The sequence below is a fragment of the Cricetulus griseus genome (assembly GCF_003668045.3).
Source record: "Cricetulus griseus strain 17A/GY chromosome 1 unlocalized genomic scaffold, alternate assembly CriGri-PICRH-1.0 chr1_1, whole genome shotgun sequence".
Taxonomy (NCBI): Eukaryota; Metazoa; Chordata; class Mammalia; order Rodentia; family Cricetidae; genus Cricetulus; species Cricetulus griseus.
Genome location: NW_023276807.1, coordinates 139,096,134 through 139,113,065, shown reverse-complemented (window position 1 = coordinate 139,113,065; position 16,932 = coordinate 139,096,134). Strand labels below are relative to the sequence as shown.

General features: G+C 36.8%; 1 protein-coding gene across 4 annotated transcripts in view; it reads left to right on the top strand.

Annotated features, from left to right (window-relative positions):
• The window catches only part of Nfxl1 (nuclear transcription factor, X-box binding like 1), a 38,136-nt gene that overhangs the window by 3,958 nt on the left and 17,246 nt on the right, over positions 1 to 16,932 (top strand). For all 4 annotated transcript variants that reach the window (XM_027390849.2, XM_027390851.2, XM_027390847.2 and 1 more), the window contains exons 4-12: positions 4,013 to 4,122; positions 5,881 to 6,011; positions 9,609 to 9,787; positions 9,995 to 10,156; positions 10,254 to 10,354; positions 10,910 to 11,024; positions 12,182 to 12,306; positions 13,048 to 13,170; positions 15,384 to 15,474. In XM_027390849.2, coding sequence (XP_027246650.1) covers positions 4,013 to 4,122; positions 5,881 to 6,011; positions 9,609 to 9,787; positions 9,995 to 10,156; positions 10,254 to 10,354; positions 10,910 to 11,024; positions 12,182 to 12,306; positions 13,048 to 13,170; positions 15,384 to 15,474 — 1,137 coding nt within the window. The remainder of the gene's footprint in view (positions 1 to 4,012; positions 4,123 to 5,880; positions 6,012 to 9,608; positions 9,788 to 9,994; positions 10,157 to 10,253; positions 10,355 to 10,909; positions 11,025 to 12,181; positions 12,307 to 13,047; positions 13,171 to 15,383; positions 15,475 to 16,932) is intronic.

Below are 16,932 nucleotides of genomic sequence, written 5' to 3'. Positions count from 1 at the left end.
TCATGTTAAAGTTGCTGTAAAGTCCATTTTGTATCTGGACTTTTATTATTGGAGTTGTTATCTTACATTTGATTTTCATACTGCTTTTAAAAATTAAATCTTTACAGGTCTGACGTGCATATTCATTATCTGTTGTATATGTTTGGATTGTGCTTAAAACAACCCCTCCCTCCTTTTATTTAATGTGAGACTGGACAAGTTATTAAAATAGATTATTTCAAAGATCAGTAACTATACTCTTAAGCTTTCCAAATTTTATACTTAGGTCATTAGAAACATTAACATTTCTCAGTATTTTTATGGATGTATTTCATGCTATTTATGTAGTCTTATGTTATACATGCTTATATTCTCATTTTAGTTTTTTTTTTTTTTTGCTTTAAAATCTTGTTAGAACTAAAAAAAAGTTTTCCTAGGAAATGACTCTTTATAGGAGAGAAGATTCTCCCAAAATGACACAATTATTAAATGGCAGAGTTGGCTTCCACCTGATTTGTTCAGCTTTTGAACCTTTATTGGACTCATGGTATTTTCTGTGTAAAAGCAGTCTGAAGTAGATGAGACAGCTGCTCTTGAACCTGTCTATTGGGAGGAAATCAGTAGACTTGTTAAAAGGACGACTCACAAGCCAAGCTGCTAAGATTTAGAATTGGGCATGTTCACATTGGCTCAGGGTCTCTGTTATGTGAAATGAATCCAGCAATAGTAAGTATCGTGGAGTGGCTGGAGTGAAGTAACACTGCTTGTCAGATAGTACATGCTGTCTACTGAAATGTCTGACATGTTTTGTAAGCTTGAGTATTAGAGGTTTTCTGCCATAGCTGATGTCCTTTCTGTCCTTGTCTTATTAAAAGATTTCTTCCACTTAAAAGACCCTGGCTTCCTTTAGGTATAGGCCTTCTATCATAATTCCACATCAGCTCTCTTCTATTTGTTACTGATTTGTTCCTTAGTTATTATACAGTGCTTTACTGAGAACAGGATTGCTAGTATGACAGGGTCAAGCAGAGTGGAGTTTGTATGTTAGCTAGAATAAAGAATGAAGATGATAACACGAGATGACTCCTGTAGTGTGTTCCATCCCAGTCAATTGTTCTTTTGGCGCTTTGTGGGTTACATGCATGTACTGATAAAACTGCAAAGGTGGGTATGTATTCTTTTAAGAAATTTACCACATCTCCTGAGGAATGAAGGAAGTTCAGCTGAAATGTCAAGCCTAGCAGAATAAAAGCTGATGAAAGCAACTTTAAGGCTTGAGACGTTCTTGCTTCTGGAAACTTCCTAAATAGAAATCTTAAGTTTATCTTAAGTTTTATGGTAAAGAGGACCTCACTTCAACCATTCTAGGTAGAGGTAGATTTTCCTCCCCACTCCCATTCCCACCCCCACCCCCCACCTCCACCCTCCACCACCCCACCCCCAGCCCCCCCATAGGGTTTCTCTGTAGCTTCGGAGCCTGTCTTGAACTTACTCTGTAGACCAGGCTGGCCTCGAACTCAAGAGATCCACCTGCCTCTGCCACCTGCGTGATGGGACTAAAGGCATGTGCCACCACTGCCTGTTGTGGAATATTATTTTAAGGTATGCTAGTTTTGTTTGTGCCCTGGAACATTTGTTTAATAATACAAAGATGTGTTTGATTAAATAAAATTCACCTGCAGTCAGGAGGCTGGGTCAGCAAGTAGTTGACAGGAAGTTGTAGGGAAGAGGCAAGTGGAGAAGAGTGGAAGGGTGAGAAAAAGCACTTGGGAGACTCGGAGGTGAGCTAGGTGAGCTGTTTGCTATTCAGCATCTCTGGGAAGCAGGATTCTACCTCAACCTTTGAATCTTGAGTTCTTTAGCAGGACGGATTTAAATAAGTTTCCTTAGTAGCTTTGAAAGAGTTGGTGCCTGAGGAAGTAACGTTTCCTTAGGCCTCGGCTCTAGCAGCCTGGCCACTGTTGGTAGTGGCAGAGTTGCAGTTACTGACTAGGACAGCTGTAGCTTAAAAGGCAGAACAATTAAAAAAGAAAAACAGCAACTGCCCAGCTGGCAGGTTTTACCTTTAAATATGGCACATAGTAATATAACACAGCTATCCCTTAGTGTAGATAGTAAGCAATAACTACCATTTACATGCTTTATGAGTTTCTAGCATATTTTTATCTCAAGTCATTTTTGTTTCAAATATGTTAGTGCTTTGATTCTCATTCTTGGATGTTCTACACTATGCATGTAATACATTAAGGAAACTGGGCCGGTTAAGTGTTTTAATTTAATAAATGCCAGAGTAATGAGATGGTCTCCCTCAGACTAGTGAGTTGAGCACTAGTACATTACCAAGAACCCCTCCAATTTTTCTGGTCGCAGCCTTTGCATTTTTGTGATTCTCTTCTCTGGACTTCAAACTTGCATGGCTTTATTCTAAAGAGTATGTCATCTTCTCCTATGGTTATCTCACGTTAGAAAAGATGACTTCTTGTTTTCTTACCCTAGTAGCACATCAGTCTTCTAACTCAGAAATTCATGAGCAAAATGTAGTTGTCACCAAAGCCTTCTAGATTTTACTTGGTAACTTTTAAACATATTTATTTTTGAAACAGGGTCTTAGTCTGTAGCTCCATCTGGTCTAGAACTGCTGTTTGCCCCATGTTTACCTCCTCATTACTCAGCCTCCACACTGCCTGACTTCTTAATTATTTCCTTTTCTCCCTGTACACTGACTTTACCTATTGCAGGCCTTTATGGCTACTGTTAGCATTTGACAGAAAAGAAAACTGAGAAGCATTAGGTAACTTTCCACAGTTCTAACTGCCTTTTCTGCTCATTCCAGTCTTGACCTCCTCAAACTCATGTTTTCCTATTTGCCACTGTGGTTGTTTTAGAATATGTGACATCTGGTGCCATGTTACGTTCACTGTGACATGCCAAGCAATGCAGCAATGTACCTTATTGCTGTAGCCAAATTAAAATACAACTGTCAAAGGAATGTTGACTGGATTTCATAGAGACAACTTAAAGTTTAATTTGTAAGAGTATACCATCATATTGTTAAATTTAAATTGTATGAATTAGCTGTTAAATTGTATGTATAAGCTGATAAAATTTTAAATGTTACACTTTTTAAAGCAAAATTTTATGTGAGCAAAATAAGCATACTGAATGTAATTATTCTGTTTGAGGATATCTTAGAAAATTAAATGTAAAATAAAACATTTGTCTTTAGTAATTTTGTAGTTTAAGAGTGCTTTACATTTGTTCTTTAACACCGTAAGTAGCATTTATGTTTATGTCCTGGTAGGGCACACATTTCTTAAGTTCTTTGTTTTGTTAGAAGATTTTAGAAAATGAAGAACTAAGATTCTTATTTATTTAGTTCTTTTCTGGTAGCAAGTTTTGGGGTTGAACCAGATATAGCATAGTGAATTCTGTTCTTACATAAGCATATATTATTGACCAACTTTTCTTGGAAATTCAGTCTGTGTTGAATTGTTTGGTTATATTAAAGGCATGTCAGTTCATTTTTCTTACACCAACATGATGTGACTTACCTCCGGTTTGCTGTCATTTGTATTTTAGGGTGCTGCTCTGTCATTTTCCTATTAACTTCTTTTTCTTGGACCTTTTTTTTTTTTTTTTTTCCCACTAAAGCACAAGATAGGGATTGAGGACTCACTTAGTCAAACTGAGATCACTGATGTCTGTGTCTCAGATTTCTCATTTCTCATTCCTCTTCATTTTCCTTCATATTTCAGTTACTTTATTGCTTGCCATATTTAGTGGTCTTGCCAGTGGTTCTGCCTTGACCAAAATTGTTAGGAATTTTAAGCAGAAAGCAAGCCTGGGAGCACTGAAGTGCTGTTAATTCATGGACTTGGTAAACCCTTGCCAGTTCATTGAGTATTTATTTTCCTTTGTTAAGCTTTGAGGTATTATGTTTTCTGCAGTTAAAATTGCTTGGCATTTGTCACATACCTGATTGTTAGTGAAGATGTGTTGTTTACTGTGATGTTTTCAATTTTTACATTTTAAGATGGCGATATACATGAATTAGAGCGAACAAAACAGTATTTGAATGAAGCTTTTCAGGCAGGGGCTATGACGTGCCTAATTTGTATTGCTTCAGTGAAGAGAAACCAAGCAGTAAGTACTTCTCCTTTATGATATATCTCTCCACAAGTATCATATCTCACATTTATATACTTAGCTGTTTATTGCATTTTCACTTATGTTTGTTTAAAAATTCATTGGACAATTTCATATGTGAATTCATCTCCATTTTTGTAAATCTAAAAAATTTAAGGAATTATCTCTAAGTATAATTTTTAGCACTGTTGATATCTGAAACAAGTATTTCAATTCTAATGCATGTGTTGCTTTAGTAAAGTATTTTTTAGCATCTGTTTAGAGATTCCTGCAAATCCAAAATGTTACTATGTGGTGCTGTGATCTAACCAGTGCCTAGCACATGCTAGGCAAATGATCTACTGCTGAGCTACATATTTTCAGCGGGTTTCAGTAGGACGGTGCAGCAGAGGCAGGTGTCTTCATGCTCAGAGTCACATCTCCTTAGCTTTCTGTGATTTCAGCTCCCGAGTAGTGTATCTACACTAATGCTTGGTCTCTGTGTAGGCTGCTCCCTCTGTCTTTTCAAGGTTGTTTGTCCACCTTGGAAACTGACTCAGCCAATAAACAGGTTAAATTAAGCACTAGGAGTTTATATCTCCTGGAACAACATTCTTCCAGAGAATCAGTGAATGTCCCAATCTCTTTGGGGTGCTACTTAGAGTTAGAACAGCAGCATGCTTTATAGTTTTTTTAAAGGCTTACTACAATATTGAACTGTTGTGGCCTTAGTAGTAATGACTTCTACAAAATACCATTATTTGGCATTTCTTCTTCTCATCTTGTCCAGTCATTCTTCTAGGTTCCCATTTTAGGTAGGCTTTTGGGGAATCAAAACTAAGGAATTAGCTGTTTCTTTTTATGTAATACTGCTGCCTACTTTATGTTACATCTGATTTCCCCCCCTCAATAGTTGTAGTAAGGAAACCAAAGTTTTCTACTATGTTAAAATATTAGTAGACTTAAAGGTTAATTTACTAATTTAGTATTATTTCTTAAGCCTTAAGAATTTGTTATATGTGTGAATACATGTGTGCTACAGTGGGTTTGGAAGTCGGAGGGCAACTTTGTGGGCTTTTTTCTCCTTTATCTCTGTGTGGATTCTGGAGACAGAACTCAGGACTCCACATCTTGCACAGTAAGTGCCTCTAACTGCTGAGCTATCTCACTGGCTCTTTCTTAAGCTTTTATGTTGTATATATTCTCATGTTTTGCTCAGTTTTTGAATTTTGTGTAAGTGCTAGACTAACTGGATTTATGTGACAATAGGTTATTTATATACACACACAAATTTTATGACTAGGATTCTTTTGTCATATTCTTTATAATTGGGAGTAACAGATGTCTAGCAATAAGACACTGATGAAATTATGGTACATAAATCTATATAATATGTATAGCTATATTTGACAAGGATAAACGTTTATGTCATGTTTTAAAACAGATGTTATCAGTCAGTACCAGTATGTATATGTGAATACATATACACATACATATACATATGTGTATATATGAAATTAGACATCGCTCAGATTGTTAGCTTCTGTTTTTTCTTGCTAATTGAATCTGGGTGATGAATATTTTTCTTATGAATGTTATGGCGCTAAATACACTTTTGTAAAGATCATGTCTTCTGTGGTATTAGAAGGAGTTTGTTTTGTTTTTTAATCTTTAGGTAAGTTTTGAAAATAATTCAGTGTATGACAATCATTTTAAAGTGTTGTATAATTGACAAAGAAAAATCATATGTAATGCATTTTGATACCTTTGTCTTAGGTTTGGAGCTGCTCAGGATGTTTCTGTATATTCCACATGCCCTGTATTCAGAAGTGGGCTAAAGACAGCCAGTTTCTTGTATCTTCTGTGACAGATGAGGATTTTGGAAAGAAAGATTATCCTTGGCCATGGTAATTGTTTTCTTGTTTACTGGATTTAAGTTGTTAAATAAATGAACATTATGGATCAGAAATTGTGTTGCTAGAAGTTTCAGTCCATTTTGCTTTCCATTACTTGTCTGGTTTGTGAAGATAGAAGACCTTGGTAATGTTCTCCTTGTAGTTTTTATGTAAATATGCATATCTCTCAATAACTAACAAATCATGAGACTGCTTTTCCTGTGTGTTGTGGAATGGGTGTGGGTTCACATGGATCTGTGGAAGAAGACACAGGGCACTTTAAGGATGATTCTAGCCTTTGCAGCTAGCCGTAAGGGGACTTGGCCTCTCTTGGCTGAGACTGAGATGCCCTCCCTTTGCCCAGGGCTTTTTGACTTTCTCCAGTTTGCACCTTTAGCAAGTTGATTCCATATCCCCGAAACATCCTAAGTAAGCTTCCAAATGGACAAGGCCATATGGAAATTCTCGATTAAGGAATATCACAGTATTTTTCCCAACCAAGTTTTACATGGACTTTGTACACTTGGAAAACATTCAGACACTGTTCACATATGTTAAACAGAAGGTGCTGAAGACAAAGGGCAGATTGAGGTTACTTGCTGATATTTTGGAGCCAACCAGCCTAGTCATGTAGGAGTTGTCCTTACACTTGTGAAACAATGCTTCAGTCATGCTTTCAAGGACTTGTCTATGAGGCTAAATGAGAATCATTCAAAATATGTTACCTCTTTCCTTAAATTCCTGTTAGTATACATTAATTTCATGCTGTTTATGCTCATCATCTATTTTGATTATATGGTTTTCAGTTATATCTTCAGTCTCAACATTACATTAGGGTGTTATGAAGTATTATTATTTATCCACATTTATTTTACCAGCTTCTGTTATTTCTTGAGAAAAAGTGGAGAAGTAAAATAATTTGCTCTGTTAGTCTACAATGGTACATTCATTGTCAAGGTGAATTAAATACCAGCTCAGGGGGCATTGTATATTTATACAATTTTTGTAACTGATTTTTTTAAAATTTATAAGGTAGTATTCTTTTTTGTAATACCTCCCAAGTTGTATAGCTTTAGGCCTAATAAGATCTGGTTTTGAGTTATATCTTCCTTAATTATCATGAATACCGAAATATTTGTAAAATTGTGGTATATTTTTAAAAAACATTTTGGACATGGACATTTCTTTGTAAATAATTCTGGCAGTCCTGAGAAATTTTGCCTGTTGCCCCTGGGGATGTGGAAGTTAGCTGACAGAGGCGGTAAGCTCACACTCCTCTCATTGCTGAGAGGCAGAGCTGGAGTTGGAAATCTGGGATTTACTCTTTTAACTGTTGACCATTTTGTATTCACCGAGTTCAGCGAAGTGGACTCTTTGTTTGTGCCCTTGCTGCTTTGAAAGAGCTTAAATTTGGAATCTATGCTTGGCTATTATTTATGGTGGAAGAATTTTAGTGTTGGGTGCAGCAGGGATCCAAGGTATCCAGTGTTACTGGTTTTAGAGATTGGAGCTTCACTCTCGATTTTTGCTCTGTTCACTTCTGTTTTAAGTAGTAATTTTTCCATAGAGGAGTGAAGTGTCAGATACCAGAATAATTGCTACTTTCTCATAGGCCTGAAAGGATAAAAGTGTAATGTTCTTTGTAGTATTCCTTATGACTGTTGTGAGTATGATAAATGAAAATAAGTGGCTATTTAAGTTAAGAACCTACTCTGTTTACTTCTTGTCAAGATGTAACCAAAACCTGGTAAAAATTATATGATAAAGTGGTTATTTTATTGGAATGAACTTTTGCACTTTGTGCTTCTAAGATAAGTACTTTTTGAGTAATAGGATAAGGCCGTTGATTGTTGATATTCCATCATTTTAAAGTGGAACTCATGCATTTGTACACTTCACCCCTCCCAAAGTAGTTCTTTGTCAGTGCAGGCTGTCAGTGTAGCACATAGTCAGTGCCTGTTAACCATCCAAATACATCCCATTTTATAACAGCTATAAGAAAGTCATTTTCCTTTAATAAAGGGAAATTAGTTCTTTCAACAAAATGGCAGTTATTTATAAGCATGAGGTGTAGCATTCATTTTCAGTTTTTACTTTAAAAATCATTCTGTTTAATAGTGTATATTGTTTGTGTCTATGGATATAAGTGCTGGTGCCTCTGCAGAGGTCAGCAGCATTGGCATTCCCCTGAAGCTGGAGTTACAGGGCTATGGTGAGCCACGTGATACTAATCTGAACTCAGGTCCTGTGTAAGAGCGGTCGAACCATCTCTCCATAACTTGTTTTTGAAATTTAATTATGAGAACAAATGTGTTTTGATTATTCTGAACATTTGTGTGGAAGTACACAACATTTGGAAGTACAGCATGTTTTCATGACAATGAAAATACATCAACTTTTATACAGATCAGATTTAAATGGTGCTGCACAAATAGCCTGGTGCAGCACACTGACTGTACTTTCCTATTTGGGAGGGAACAAGGCTTAGAACATCTTTTAGGAATGGTCTATGATGATCTCCAAGTGATTTTTTGATAGATTTGAAGGTTGTTATTCCTAGTACCCAAATTTACTTTGACGTTGTAATGTATAACTTATTCTGCGTTAGCAGAGAATATAAAATTATATTTAAACTTTTCCTTGACTTAAGTGAACTTGAAATATGTGTATTTTGTTTTAGAGATGGAACATTAGGAAGTTCTCAGAGCTGGAGAAATGACTAGTGGTTAAAAGTACTTATTGCTCTTACAGAGGACTCAGTATGGGTTTCCAGCACCCATAGGATGGTTCACAACTGTCTGCAACTCCAGTTTCAGGGCATCTGATACCTTCTTTGGGTCTTCATAGGCAGAAGACATGTATGTGGTCCATATGTAACACGAAGGCAAAATATTCATAAAATAAAAATAGATAAACTTTATAAAAAAGGAAAATATTTGTTTACTTTCAAGGTTTTTTTTTTTTTTTTTTTTTTTTTTTTTTTTAATTCTTCTTTTGAGACAGCGTTTCTCTGTGTAGCTTTGGCTGTCCTGGAACTTGATCTTTAGACCAGGCTGGCTTCTACCTGGTGCTTAATTCTAGGACTTTGTTACATTTCTTCTTGCTGTATTTAGCCTATGTATAACTTTCTAAAATTTTTCTTTTGGTAATATAGTTTATTATCCATTGTATAACCAAACGTTAAGAAAGCTGAGCCTTATATAAATTTGGATGAATATTGCAAAAATGTAGTTTGTAGAAATTTTGGTTAAAAATCTTGATTAGTAGAAAGCTGATGTTTTCTTTTTCTTTGTTGTACTGTGGATATCTGTTTTTAATGCCTAGCAACTAATTACATGTGACTAAGTCAGGTTTTAGAAGTATAAATATGAATAAAAGGTGATTGTTGCCAAGTTTAATGCTTAGCCTCATCTCGTGTCATGTTTGGCTGTTGGCCCTTGTATTGGAGAGTGTGAACATAAAATAGTTCCATATTTCAGGAAGTTATATTGTGCAGAGATTGTATTAAGAATTTGCCTTTTTACCTAACAAAGAATTAAAGTATAGGCCTGTTACTATTCCTCTTACGTTACTTTTAGTGATGGGCTTAATATTTTATTTCTTTTGTAGTCCAAAATGTAGATTTGAATACAAAAGATCAGAAACACCTTCTAGATATTATTGCTACTGTGGGAAAGTAGAGGATCCACCTTTAGATCCATGGCTTGTACCTCATTCCTGTGGCCAAGTTTGTGAGAGGGAATTTAAGCCACCTTGTGGACATAAATGTCTACTACTCTGCCATCCAGGTGAGTTTCATATTGTATGTGTAGTTGTTTTTGGCTGGTTGTTTCTTCTCAATGTTCAAGCAAACATAATTATCCAAGTTGAGTTGAAGTTTGCTGTGAGAAAGTAGCAATGAAGAAAATTATAGAAATTTCTGGAAAATGTAAATCCAAGAAGTTTCAGTTACTGACTTTTTAATTACTCCACTCCTTCCCCTTTGTTGCTTCCAGGTCCCTGTCCTCCTTGTCCAAAGATGATCACAACTACTTGTTATTGTAAGAAAGCAAAACCTATCCCTCGCAGGTGCAGTGCCAAGCAGTGGTCTTGCCAGCTGCCGTGTGGGCGCAAGCTGCTCTGTGGACAACATAGGTGTGAAAATCCTTGTCATGCAGGTAAAAGACCGCATGTGTGATACCCTGACTTAAACCGAGTCAAGGCTATCTTCCTTGCTTTTAGTGTTTGTGTACTAATTTATGATTGTACTTTTAGGAACCTGTCAGCCTTGTCCAAGAGTTAGTAGACAAAAATGTGTATGTGGCAAAAAAGAAGCAGAAAGAAGTTGTGCGAGCCCAGTGTGGCACTGTGATCAAGTAAGTGTTGGTGCCCTCTGAGGATAGGTGTTAAAGAGTATAAGCAGATGACTGTAAAACACAAGTGTTTGTTAGGTTAGGTGAATAAAAAGTACAACACATACAGCTACTTTTCAATTTATTAACTACTGGAGAAAAAGGTTTTTTTTTCCCTCAAAATAATTGCTGAATTCTTAGTTCATTGTGTTGTTTTACCCCTCACTTTCCTCCATTGTGCTTTAGCTTCTGCCATTCTCCACTTGAGATAACGCCATTGAGGAAGTATAATTGTTTTTGTGAGTTTCTTTTGCTAAGATTGGAACTGGTGTAGTACTGGTAGAAGTCTGGTGGATGGTCATACATCTGTCCTTTCTTACATTTTTATGATATACTTTTTGGTACATAGCAAATAAGTATTCATATGTAAATGTGTTCACATACATATATGACACCTGTGTTATATGTAAAACACAGTAATTAGTGAAGGGCATAATGACGTTGTGAGTACTAGTGGGTTATGTTTTATCCTTCCTTTTTGTGTAGTTGTAATTTTTTTGATGAGTGCTTTTATTTTAGGTATGTGGAAAGACACTGCCATGTGGTAACCATACATGTGAGCAAGTTTGTCATGTTGGTGCTTGTGGAGCGTGTCCTCGCTCCGGGAAGAGGTCCTGTCCATGTCAGAAATCAAGTAAGACTTGTTTTGAAGGAAATGAGCTATTGAGCTATGAGAAGATGTGGAAGAAATGGTCATTTATGCTACTAAACAAAACAAGCTAGTTTGAAAAAGATGTGTCCTGTAGGAATTAAATTGCATGACTTTCTAGAAAAAGGAAACTGACAGAAAACAGGAGTTAGGGAGAAGGAAGACCAAGAGCTGGGGTGTGGAGGGTTTACAGTGCTGAAACTGCTCTGTGAGATGTTATGTACCAGTCACTGAACTTGTGTCCATAGCCATAAGGTAACCACACATGGAATGAGCCTTCACATCAGCTAGGAGTTTTGAGTGATTGTCATGTAAGGCTGTTAGTGTAATGGTCTGTCATTTGGTGTACATTGGTACTGAAGGAGGCTGTGCTGTTGTCTGTAGGTATGAACTTCCTCTGTGAACTTAGTTTTGGTTGTTAGGGGGCAGTATAGCAGTTTGAGTGTTTTCCTGACTCCTGCAGTAGGAGCCATTTGTGACATTATTTCTACTACTTGTCATAATGTGATTGTTAAGGTGAGTTTTTAGAGTGTTTTAAAGCTGTATATTTTTCCATCCTGTGAGGCTGAACAAATTTCAAAAGAAAATTCTGCATATGTGGAAATCCCACCGATTTTTATGTTCTCATACTCATTTCTCTAGCTAACAATTTCTGAAGTAGTTTGCTCATAAAAATGCTTGTTGATAGTAACTTGTGTGTCAGATTTCTTTGTAAGAAATGTAAGCTTGCCATTTGTTGGTGTATGTCTTTGATACCAGCATGTGGGAGGCAGAGGCATGTGATCTCCGTGAGTTTGAGGCCAGCATGGTCTATGTAATGAGTTCTAGGACAGCCAGGGCTACCTGAGAAGCGCTAACTCAAAAAAAAAGAAAAAAGAAAAAAGAAAAAGAAAGAAATATAAGCTTGCCTGTGTTGGTAATGGTTGGGAGGTATAGGCAGAAGAATTGTGAATTTAGGTTTAGCCTTGCAGAAATATTAGTAATTATTATTATTGAAGTTAGTTTTTTCTCATATTATGTGGTTATAAAATTTTTATGGTTCAAAAGAGCTGTCATTTTTCAGGAACTGAAGAACAGGAATCTTTGTTAATGATTTCACTAATGATGTATCTTATTAATGTTGATATTTTGTTTGTTTTCAGAGTTTTCTTTGCCTTGTACAGAAGATGTACCAACTTGTGGAGACAGCTGTGACAAAGTGCTTGAGTGTGGAATCCATAGGTGTTCACAGCGCTGCCACCGTGGGCCTTGTGAAACATGCAGACAAGTTAGTTGTGTCCCATACACTTTCTTTCCAGAGCTATGCATCAAAATTTGCCAGAAGAAAACTGATGTTATGTGTTTTTATTACTTTCATATACATCTGTGTCTTTGTGTTACCTAATATTCATAGTATTGATCAGGAAATCAAATCTGAACATGACCCTTTATTGTTTTGTTTGGTATAAGTTATAATGTTCTCATTTGCATAGTTTAGTGTGGAACTGTTTGCTATCAGAAGTTATTTAGAGCTCTGTTGAATTCAGCTTAGTTGCAATGGAAACAGACATATCTAGATTTGAAATTTAAACTTAAATATGTACATTCGTTGATTTCAGCCATACTACTTTGTTAACCAGCTAGGTTACTAACCACTCCATTTGTCTTGTACTGAGACGAGATGGAGATGTTATAGTTGCAACCACCTATAAAGTGTCCTATAATTTGTATTTATTAGTTTTACTCTTTGATACCAGATTTCTACTAAATTTCATAATTAATTCATATGAAGTTCTATTTGGAATAAATAAATTACAACAAGTATTTTACAAGACTGTTGTCAGAGCCTGCTTCAGTGAGCCAGCCCTTAGGACACATTGTGGGGTCCCACAGACTGTTTTCCTTTAGTTAGTTTTTATTACAAATTTGTTACTAAGATTTTTGTTCTTTTAGCAGTCACAAAAATTGCAGCGTGGAGAAAGACATTAGCATTAGTTAATATAACGATACTTCTTGGTGCTTGGCCTAGGAAGTGGAAAAGCAATGTCGCTGTGGAAAGCATACAAAGCGAATGCCATGTCACAAGCCTTACCTTTGTGAAACTAAGTGTATTAAAATGAGGGACTGTCAGAAGCATCAATGTAGGAGGAAGGTATGTCCGATAAACTTGCGAAACTGATTGAAAAGTTGTTGAGTTTTTCCTTTTGGGCATCTGATAAATACTGTTATAATTTGTTCTCAAGTATTCAGGCTTATTTGTTTTCTATATCAAATAATAGTATATATTCTAGGTTAACAGTTGTTTTTATTGTGGGAAATTATGCCATTTTTTAATGTGTTGGCACGTATGGTTCCATCACTCAGGAGTCTGAGGCAGAAGGGTCTTTAGTTTGAGGACAGCTTGGTCTAAGATAGTATGACTTTGTCACAAAACAAAATACCTAAACAAAAGATCAAGGACTGTAGGTAGTCTTCTTGTCTCACACACTAATTCTCAGCTTGGCTTTGTGGTTGTTTCATTTTCCGATTGAAGATGAGTATTTTGGTAGTTGATGACTAACAAAGATTAGGTAGTGTCTTAGGGTTTCTGTTGTTGTGAAGAGACACCATGACCATTGCAACCCTTATAAAGAACACATTTAATGGGGTGGCTTGCTTACAGTTTCAGAGACTCAGTCCATTATCATCATGGTGGGGAGCATGGCAATATGCAGGCAAACATGGTGCTGGAGTGGTAGCTTAGAGTCCTACATCTTGCAGGCAACAGGAAGTCAACTGTGACACTGGGTGGTAGGAACCCTGAGCATAGGAAATAGCATCTTCCTTCAACAAGGCCATAACCAATCCAATTAAGCCACACCTGCTAATAGTGCCCCTCTCTATGAGATTATGGGGAGCAGTTACATTCAAACTGCCACATATGGTAATAGAAATTAGATGGATTCCTGACTTGGAGTGAATCTATTATTTTGTTGAGTCTGTAGAGTTGTAGTTCTTATTTTTTTTTTCTTTCTTTGTAAAATATACTTTGTTCCTTGGCTAGATTCCTGGTTCTTAAATTCATCGAAATGTGAATATTTCAGCTTTTTTTTATTTACTCTTAATGTATATCGATTCTCATTCTTTTAGACCTTAAACCTATTCATGTTTTTACATGTAAAGTGCATTCCTTATAGAGAACATTTAGATTTTATTTAATCCATGGTGGCAGTATTTGTCATTTAATTTGGCTACATGTCACCTACATTTAATGTGCCTACTTAAGTCTGTTAACCATCTTTGTTTTGGGACAGGGTCTCACTATATAGCTGTGGCTGTCCTGGAACTCCAGCTGGCCTTGAACTCACAGAGATTCACCTGCCTCTGCCTCCCAAGTGCTAGGAGTAAAGACATAGTCACCACTGCCCAGCTTCTTTTGCCTTTTTGAAAAATTTTACCGTAGAAGTTCTCGTCCTCTTCTCATTCTCCTCTCTTTCCTCCTCATCCTCCTCACCCTCCTCTACTTCCTCATCTTCCTCCTGGAATGGCTAGCCTCAATAAAGGCTGATTAACTGACTTTTCATCTAAATGACGACATTAGAAAGTAGCCAATTAGCTTTTTCAAGTCATGGACCATATAAGTCATTCACTACTGCTACTAAGTGATAGACATTTTGTTACTCAGCAAATGTCTGTCTAATTGAGTGAGAAGTTTTGTCTAATTGATTAATTGCTTTTCAGTGATAATACATTTTTGAGTACTGAAACTTGTTCTTAAGTTTACAACTCTATGTTTAAGACAATCATAGCCTGTGTTTCTTTTTACAAACCTGGATTTGGGAAAAGTTATGGAAGGAGTTAAATTGACTGTATAGATTGTAAGTAGTTGCCTGAAATTATGAATGAAAAATTTACATAGGTAATATTTGTAATTTTCAGAGATTAGAAATGAGGGCAGTGACAGGTTAAGGAGTGTGTACCTTTGTTTCTTTCTTAGTTGTTCTCTCATCCTATGTTTTGAGAATAACAGTCTACACATTCAGCCAATTTTATTTTAATTTAAAGTTAAGTTAGCCAGATTCATTGTTTGAAAATGGGATTAGATTTGATCAAATCTTGGGTTAGTATAATTTTCTGCATAGAAAAGTAAGTTAAATTTTGTGATGGAAATATATCCTAGAATAATTAAGAGGAAAGGAAATTTAGCATGGTTTCAAGTTCTTAATATAGTGTTATTTATTATTAGAATAATGTTGATAGTCTTAAATAATTTTATCCTTAGTGTGAAAAGAAACTTTTTGCTTTCTAAAAATTCTGTAAATGACTAGGACTAACATGCTATGTGTAGGGTTTCAGATTACTCTTTATGTATTATTTTCTCTTTAGTGTTGCCCTGGAAACTGTCTACCTTGTGATCAAAATTGTGGAAGAACTTTAGGATGTAGAAACCACAAGTGTCCATCTGTGTGCCACAGAGGTAAAATTTCATAGTAGACGTTATTATGTTTCTAACACTCTGGAGAAGGTAGGACAGTTACTGTATTCCTAGTTTTTTGTTTTTTTTTTTTTTTTCTCGAGACAGGGTTTCTCTGTGTAGCTTTGGAGCCTATCCTGTCACTCTCTCTGGAGACCAGGCTGGCCTCAAACTCACAGAGATCAGTCTGCCTCTGCCTCCCGAGTGCTGGGATTAAAGGCATGTGCCACCAACGCCCAGCTCGGATGGAGTTCTTTATTGGGAAAACTGGACTAGGAAAGTCCTTTAGATGATGTCAGAGACTCCCAGGGAAAAACTACACAGGCTGTGTGGAAAGGTTTCTTTCTGGTTGGGGGTGTTGGTGTACACAGCTATAATCCTGCCCCAGCGGAATTGAGGCATCCTATGAGACTGTCCCATGCCCTGCCAAAGACAAGTTTTCTTTCCTTTTCTTTTTATGTATTTTTTTGACAATGAGAGAAAATTAAAAAAAAAAAAATCTAGTAACTTTTTGGGGGCGGGGCGGGCGTGGTGGTGGTGAGGTGTAGAAGAGAAACACGTTGGAATCATGTCCTAAGTTGAATGTTTAGAATTTAGTGTTTTACAAAATACAAGTAGAAAATTGACTGTACTCCCTTGAGAGTCCCCTCCTCCCTGATGGTCTGCTGACCATTAGAAGCGGCAGGCAGGGCCTTGTGCAGCCTGTGGGTATGCTGGAGATAGCTCTCCAAGAGACAGCTTCAGTGAGTCTACTCAGCTTTATTACAGAGACAGGGAATATATAGGACTGGGGATGGTAGCTGGGGGATTCCCTAATTTGCATTAAATAGCACACTTCTGTCATAAAGCTCTTAGTTACCATCTGTGGAAGCAGGGTCCTGTCGTAATGTGCCTAGCACATGTGTAATTAGCACATGGGCAGCAGGGGCAAAGCTTCTGCAGGGAACTGTGTCCAGGGTCACACTAGTGATAGGCATTCGGGCCTAGAGACATTCTCCAGATAAGGTCAGGTAAAGAACAGGGCAACTTCATCTGGAGAGGGGGTGGTTCTTCCATGTTGCTGAACTCAGAGAGAGCTGCCAGGCCATAGTAGACTGCAACCTCTGACCAGCAGGGCCTCCCAGCACTCACTCATTTATAGCAATGAGTGAGAGTCATGAGAGAAAAGTTGCCCTTCCTGGTGGAATTTATCAAAATATAGTATTCTTGGATAGATAGAGGTATGTTTGCTTGTTGTAGTTTTGAATGAGTAGCAAGTTAAATTTGTTATTTAGAACAGAACTTTTAGAAACAAGGACATTTCTAAAAGTTTACTTAGGTACTGGTATACATAAGGGAAGGTATAAAAATCTTGTGGGTAGTGTTATGAAGCTCATGAATGTGACCATGTTCTGAATCCAGCTCATTAAATGCAACTCTACCAGTGTTTCTCAACGCTTGTATTCTCCTGAATTATTCTCC